This window comes from Diabrotica virgifera, chromosome 4 (genome assembly GCF_917563875.1).
Source record: "Diabrotica virgifera virgifera chromosome 4, PGI_DIABVI_V3a".
NCBI classification, from domain to species: Eukaryota; Metazoa; Arthropoda; class Insecta; order Coleoptera; family Chrysomelidae; genus Diabrotica; species Diabrotica virgifera.
The window spans coordinates 126,627,150-126,634,950 of NC_065446.1; the positions used below are offsets into that span (position 1 = coordinate 126,627,150).

Here is a 7,801-nt window from a genome sequence, read left to right on the forward strand (position 1 = left end):
AAAATTTACGCGAGGTCAAAAGTCACCAAATATAGTTTTTAGCGATTTTCAGCGAAACGGTAAGTTTTATCATAAAATGAGTTCTACCAAAATTTGTAGATTGGATAATTATCTATGAAAAATGTCTTATTACTTTTTTTCCTAAGAGCCACCGTTTTTGAGATACAACGATTCAAAAAGTTGTAATCGTCATAATATGCGCATATGATTCCACACCACCTTTGAGGTAGTGTAATACTTAGCGCGTCTTTTAACGTGGTTTCCCCAGTAGGCCTATTCCACGGATCTGTTATGATTCTGTTTAATTTGAAGCTATTGAATAATTATTTGATATTAGCAAGGGTTAAAAATGATAAAAGTTATAAAATGCGGTATATATATATATATATATATATATATATATATATATATATATATATATATATATATATATATATATATATATATATATATATATAAGATGTAGATCTTTGAAACACACTCAGTGAACCAAAGATCCAAGGTTATTGGTTTAACGACCACTCGTACGAAATCAAATAGATGAAATAGAGAATGTGGAAAAATCCCCTTACGAACAATTCACACATCCACCATTTCGGGCTGGGAAAAATTTTTTGAATAGAATCAAAGATCCAAACACCAGTTCTTAGAAATGTGTTTCGCCCTCTTCAACCTCTCTGGGCTCGTCGGTAAAGACAAGAGGCTGAATATCTTTAGACACATTCTAATCAAAAAACAACATTCGAGACCTAGACATAGAAGGTGCGGAAGTCTACGGCAAATCCGACAATGACAGTCTCAAGTTTTAATTCCCTAATTACTTAAAGTAAGTAAAATATATGTTTAAAAACATAAGATGTAGATCTTTGAAACACACTCAGTGAACCAAAGATCCAAGGTTATTGGTTTAACGACCACTCGTACGAAATCAAATAGATGAAATAGAGAATGTGGAAAAATCCCCTTACGAACAATTCACACATCCATTTGATTTCGTATTTGATTTCGTACAAGTGGTCGTTAAACCAATAACCTTGGATCTTTGGTTCACTGAGTGTGTTTCAAAGATCTACATCTTATGTTTTTAAACATATATTTTACTTACTTTAAGTAATTAGGGAATTAAAACTTGAGACTGTCATTGTCGGATTTGCCGTAGACTTACGCACCTTCTATGTCTAGGTCTCGAATGTTGTTTTTTGATTAGAATGTGTCTAAAGATATTCAGCCTCTTGTCTTTACCGACGAGCCCAGAGAGGTTGAAGAGGGCGAAACACATTTCTAAGAACTGGTGTTTGGATCTTTGATTCTATTCAAAAAATTTTTCCCAGCCCGAAATGGTGGATGTGTGAATTGTTCGTAAGGGGATTTTTCCACATTCTCTATTTCATCTATTTTATATATATATATATATATATATATATATATATATATATATATATATATATATATATATATATATATATTGTAACGATATGACTATGTCCTAAAACAGAGTATGTCGAAGATCAGAGAACGTAGTATCCGATTAAAGTGTTTAGAAACCAAAATGGACTGAAATGGCGATTATAGATGTAATTTATAGAAAATATACCATAGAATAGTATAAAAATTATTAAAGATCATATCATTTATATGAGGACATTCAAAATTAGCATAAGAAATTTATTAAAACCTTATGTAGGGACTTATATTTGTTTTTTTTTATAATTGAGATAATGTAAATAGATAAATGGACATTTCAAACAATAATTATAGGTTAAAATAATAATATTTAACATTTAAGATGTTAATTTTATACAGAAGTAATAATTCTGATCTGAAATGCCTTAAAATCAATTAAAATAAATAATAAAACAAAAATAACTCTATAGGATAGTGGATGACATACTAATTTGACATAGCATGTTAAAAAAAGAAGGAATTGAAGTTTTCTATTTGTCAGAATGTTTTTTGTTTTTCGTTTGGAATGTTCTGGAATAAAAATTTGATAAAAAGAGGTGTCACAATGACAAGAGGAGGCAGTCAAGAAATTAGAAATGAAGCTATAAATTTGATAGAGAAAAAGATTTGAAAATTAACAGAAAATATAATAATTTAGCATAAACATGATAAATTTGGTATAATCGAAAAGAAATTAGATAAATATTTGAAGAAAACTTACTTATAATTTGGTAAAGTATCCTTTAATATATAAAAATACTATGTATCCTGAATTGCATATCCTCCAGCATAGTGTGGATAATTTATTAGAAATATAAAGAAGAATTTGTGAAGTATCCGTAATTGTAAATATTAATAATTTTTGAAACAATATATTAATAATAGTATCCTGTTTCCTGATCCTGGAGTTGAAAGTTGAATTCAAATTGAGAAGAAAGAAAAGAAATATTTTATTTGACAGTTTTGACACTGACAATTGACCTGGTCTTACATCCATTAATTTTTCAGCCATCCAACAATTCAAATTTTATAAAATATTAATAAGAAGGCATTCAGTGACAGTAATTATAAGGTACTGGAATTTGTTTTATTTAATTGTAGGAAGTTTTTCAAGTTAAAGTTATTGTTTTTCAAATTTAGATTTCTATTTTTTTTTGTTATCACATTTAAACATTCAATTTTATGTTCAATTTATATTATAATAAAAACATTTAAAAAACTATTTAACAAACTAATTCTTTCAGAACCGCGACAAAAACCCTATTTCACAATAATATCCATTATAAATATCAAAAATAATATATCATTACAAATTTGGCGCCCAACGTGGGGCCTCCTAATTAAAAGAATTAGTTTGTTAAAATAAATGCTCTCATATAATTGAAATAATTTTGATTAGAATCAATTTTATATTTTATTTTAAATTGGATTTTAACAAGTAAGATCTCAAAAATGTCTCAAGGAAGGAAAGGTTTAAGAAACAAAAAGAACGAAGAAGATGTGGAAGTGGAAGAAAATGTGGAAGTGGACGGAGAAACTCAGCAGGCGGAACAAGAGCAGAGTGTAGCTCCAGTTCTACAAGAGACAACAGGAATAACACAAGAACAAGAGGAAAATGTCAATATGACAGCATTGATGTCTTTAATGATGCAGATCAACAAAAAACTGGAAGAAAATTCTAAAGAAATCAAAGAAGATATGAAAAAAATGGAATATAACATGGAAGAGAATTCTAAAGAAATCAAAGAAGATATGAAAAAAATGGAACAAAAATTGGAAGAGAATTCCAGAAAAATGGAAGAAAATAATGCTAAAATTGTGAAACGATTAGAAAAACAGATGGATAAAAAATTTGATGCTTTAGAAAAAAAATTAGCAAGTGAAATAAAAGATATACGTAATGACTACAAGAAAATAATAGAAAATGAAAGGAAAGAAATAAATATGATTATTAAAGATAATAATATAGATATGGAACGGAACATAGAAATCCAAAAATATAACTTAGAAGCAAAAATTTACGAAGAAAGCAGAAAAACTGAAGAAAAATTAGATGATATGCTACAAAATATCCAAACAAACAACCATCAAATAAGGAATGTAGAACAGAGAATAGAAGACATTTCACAAATAAGAGACATAGGGAGACCTTACTTGAATTGAACAAATGAGACAGGTATAAAATTCTCTGGTAACATAAAAAGTTTACATCCTAGAGTATACATAAATAGTTTAAAACATAAATTAAGATCAGTGAATAATATTAATGATATAAAAGATTATATTAGAATGACATTAAGTGACAATGCAGCAACCTGGTTTGCCAGCATTGAAAACGATTTAGATAATCTGCAAACATTTGAAAATAAATTCTTAAATTATTATTGGGGTGAATTAGAACAAGCTAGATTTAGGGAAGTTTTATATTTTGGAAAGTATAATCGCAATTTAAGTTTAAATACGGTAGATTATGCTTTAAAATTAATAACTGTTGCAAAATATTTAGAACCACCACTTAGAGAAGACGAAACAGTTTTAAACGTTTCTAGACACTTTGATGCGGACGTTGTGCAAACAGTCACAGTACAAAACATTCAAACAGTAGACAGTTTTATTAACTTTATTCAAAGAGTACAAAGAGGTTATATTACAAGTAATAATAGTAAAAATAGACAATCGTATAACAATAATAGGTATGGTAGTAATTCTCAAAATTTTAATAACAACAATAATACTAGTTATGAGAGACAAGGTAATAGAGAGAATTTTAATAATAATACTAATGATAATAGACAAGAGAGACAAGGTAATAGAGAGAATTTTAATAATAATAATAATTATAATAGGCAAGATTTTAACACCAGGAGAAATGCACAAAAATATAATTACAACAGACAGGTAAATTATGTAAGGGGTCAGAGCTGCGAAGACAGTCAACGGAATAGTACATGGCAAGAAAATATGAATAGTAGAAGTGAAAGCAGTGAAAGACATCGAGAATTAGATCCAAATGATCAGACACAATCTGACAATCCTAATAATCCAAAATTTATGTAAAGGACTTTCTGAATTTCAAGTTGGGCCATTGTCATTATGAAAAACCTTCGGAATTTATTTCTTTAGATGAATATAAAAATTTTGAATCTATTAATTTAATTTATATAAATGCTATGGCCCAAAATAACATGATTAAGGTTATGATTGATACTGGTTCAGAAAGTACTCTAGTCTCGGAAAATTTTATTTTTAATACATTAAAATTAACAGATATAATCAAGATTCCAAAAATTAAAATAATAGGTGCAAATAATAAGAAGCTGGGAGAAATTAATAAACTGGTTAATTTTAAAATTGATATTCTTAATAAACAAATTAGTATGCAAGGATTTATTGTCAAGGACTTATGTGTTGACATTTTAATGGGAAATGACGAACTGGAAAAGAATAAAGTAAAGATAGATTTTGAAGAAAAAATGGTAACTTTGGAAGGGAAAAAAATAGGGTTTATGGAGAGAGAAGAGGTGGAACAAGGAATAAGAGTTGATGGTAGAATATTACAAGAAAATAATTATGTTGATGAAGAGAAAATGTATTATGATAGGGAAATGTCCAATAATATTAAAAAGAATAATAATTATAATGAATATTTAAGGAATGGTAAATTTGAGCAGAAGGATGCCTACGGAGCGGAGTGCGTAAAATTGGAAGGAAGGACTAATGATTTTATAATGAAAAATAATTTTATTTGTAAAGAAGAAAAAGTTATAGAAAGTTTAAGTTGCCCTGAACAATATAAATTAATAGTCGTTTCCATATTGCGGCAACACAAGGGGCTTATCAATAAAGAAAATAGAATTGCACAAAATTATACCCATAGTATAAAGGTTAAGGAAGAAAAAGACTTTAAAATAAAATCATACCCAATACCATATAAATATAGAGAAGAAGTAAACAGAGAAATTAAGAACATGCTAAAAGATGGCATCATTGAAAAGGCAGATACATGTTTTATAAACCCAATAGTAGTGGTACGTAAAACATCAGGTGAAATCAGATTATGTCTAGATGCAAGGAATATTAACAATATCACCGAAAAGCAATTTGAAGCACCAATGAGTATAGATGGAATATTAGGAAGAATTACAGGAATGTCTTTTTTCACAAAAATCGATTTGCGGCATAGTTTCTGGTTAATTCCCCTAGAAAGGAAAAGTAGACAGTATACAGGATTTCAGATAGATGGAGTTGTCTATCAGTTCAAAGTAGTACCATTTGGACTTCAATCATCTTGCAGTGCTTTATGTAGATGTCTTCATGATATCTTGGATCAATATGAACATTTTGTAATTCACTGCATTGATGATATATTAATTTTTTCTAAAACGGCTGAGGATCACGAAAAACACCTAAAAATTATAATTGACAGATTAGATGAAGTTGGACTAAAAATAAATCAAGAAAAATGTAAATTTTTTCAAAAAGAAGTAATATATCTAGGATATAAACTTAACACTAAAGGAATAGAGATGGATCCAGAACGAATACAGGTTATTCAAGAATATAAAACACCACACAATTTAAGAACTTTAAGAGGATTTATTGGTATAGTTAATTATTATAAAAGGATGATACCAGACCTAAGTAAAAAAGAAATTCCAGTACTTGAACTATTAAGAAAAGATGTACGATGGAAATGGAACGAGAGGAGAGAACTAGCATTCCAAGAAATAAAAAATATTTTTCTGACAAATTTACAAGTATACCATCCTGACTATACAAAACCATTCACGTTAAGAACAGATGCATCAATTGAGAGATTATCGGGGGTATTATTACAAACATATAATGGGGTAGATTACCCGATACAATTTATTTCAAGAATTACAAAGCCACACGAAAAGGGGTACTCAGTATCAGAATTAGAATTAGCAAGTATCATACACTGTGTCACAAAATTAAGATTTTATTTATTGGGTAATGATTTTACCATTGAAACAGATCATCAAGCATTAACATCTATATTAAAAAACAAATATGGAAACAGTCGAGTCCACCGTTGGAGCCTACTACTAAGTGAATATAGTTTTGAAATCAAATACATTTCAGGAAAATCAAACATAGTGGCAGATGCTTTGTCAAGGTTAGAAAATATACCACAAAATGGACAAAGAACACTAAAAGTTGGAATAAATCAATTAGTAGAAAGCACAGGGTTATACTCTAAAGAACAGATAATGAGAGATCAAATCAATCTTGAGGAAAAGGAAAAGCAACTTAGTAAAGATGGGGTGTATTATAAAATAATCAATGGAATAGAAGTATATGTAATCAGTAGAAGTTTGACCAAGGAAATAATGAAAGATTTACATAACAATTACATGCATATAGGATCAAGAAAGCTTTGGATGCTCTTTAGGGATAATTATTTTACAAAGAATGATCTGAGCATAGCAAAAGAAATCACTACACAGTGTCATGTATGTCAATTAAATAAAGAAAAGAATTTCAAAAATAAAAACACATATAAGTCTAATGTTTCATATGAAAAACTAAACACAGTTTCCATGGATTTTATTTCAAATTTAATTCCCAGTCCAACAGGAAAAAAGCATATACTATTGATAGTTGATTTATATACAAAATTTATTAAGCTATATCCATGCTCAAGAACAAATGTTAAAACATTAAAGATATATATTAATCAATTTTCTGAAGAAATAGGACCATTTAGAAATTGTATCATTGATAACGCTACCTATTTTAACAACCAAAATCTTCGAACATTTTGTGAGAAAAAGGGTATCAAGATGCATTTTACAAGTATAAGGCATCCACAGGCAAACCCAGCAGAAAGATATATTAAAGAAGTAATTAAATATTTAAGGATTGTATGTTATGAAAATCATCTAACTTGGGAGCAGCATGTACATGAAGTAGAATATTTTTTAAATAATACCCATAATTTAAATACAGAAGAAATACCAGAATATTTAATGTTTGGACATATAGGAAACAGAAAATGGATTAGTGAATATAATAAAGATAAGTATGAAGCAGTGTTACAAAAAGTAAATCAAAGAATCATGAGGAAAGCTGAAAAATATGTGAGAAAACATAATCGAAAAATAAAGAAACCAATAACATTTCAAAGAGGAGAACAAGTACTCTAGTCAGAAATCTCAGAAGAGGAAATTTGAGAGAAAATCTATGTAAAAAATTTCAACCCTTATTTGAAGGTCCTTATATCATAACAAATCAGAATGCAATAAATAGTTATGTGTTGATGGATGCAGATAATAAAATTAGAGGCATATTCCACATTAATGATATTTTCAAATATTATCATGATGAGACTGAA

The 7,801-nt window shown here is 28.4% G+C and overlaps 1 protein-coding gene across 1 annotated transcript; it reads left to right on the plus strand.

The window, feature by feature from the left end:
• Window positions 1-2,895: 2,895 nt before the first annotated feature.
• LOC126883656 (GATA zinc finger domain-containing protein 14-like) lies at window positions 2,896-4,500 on the plus strand. Its single transcript, XM_050649311.1, has 2 exons — window positions 2,896-3,080; window positions 3,732-4,500. Exons 1-2 carry the CDS (start codon window positions 2,896-2,898, stop codon window positions 4,498-4,500), a joined length of 954 nt encoding a protein of 317 aa, XP_050505268.1.
• The last annotated feature ends 3,301 nt before the right edge of the window (window positions 4,501-7,801 follow it).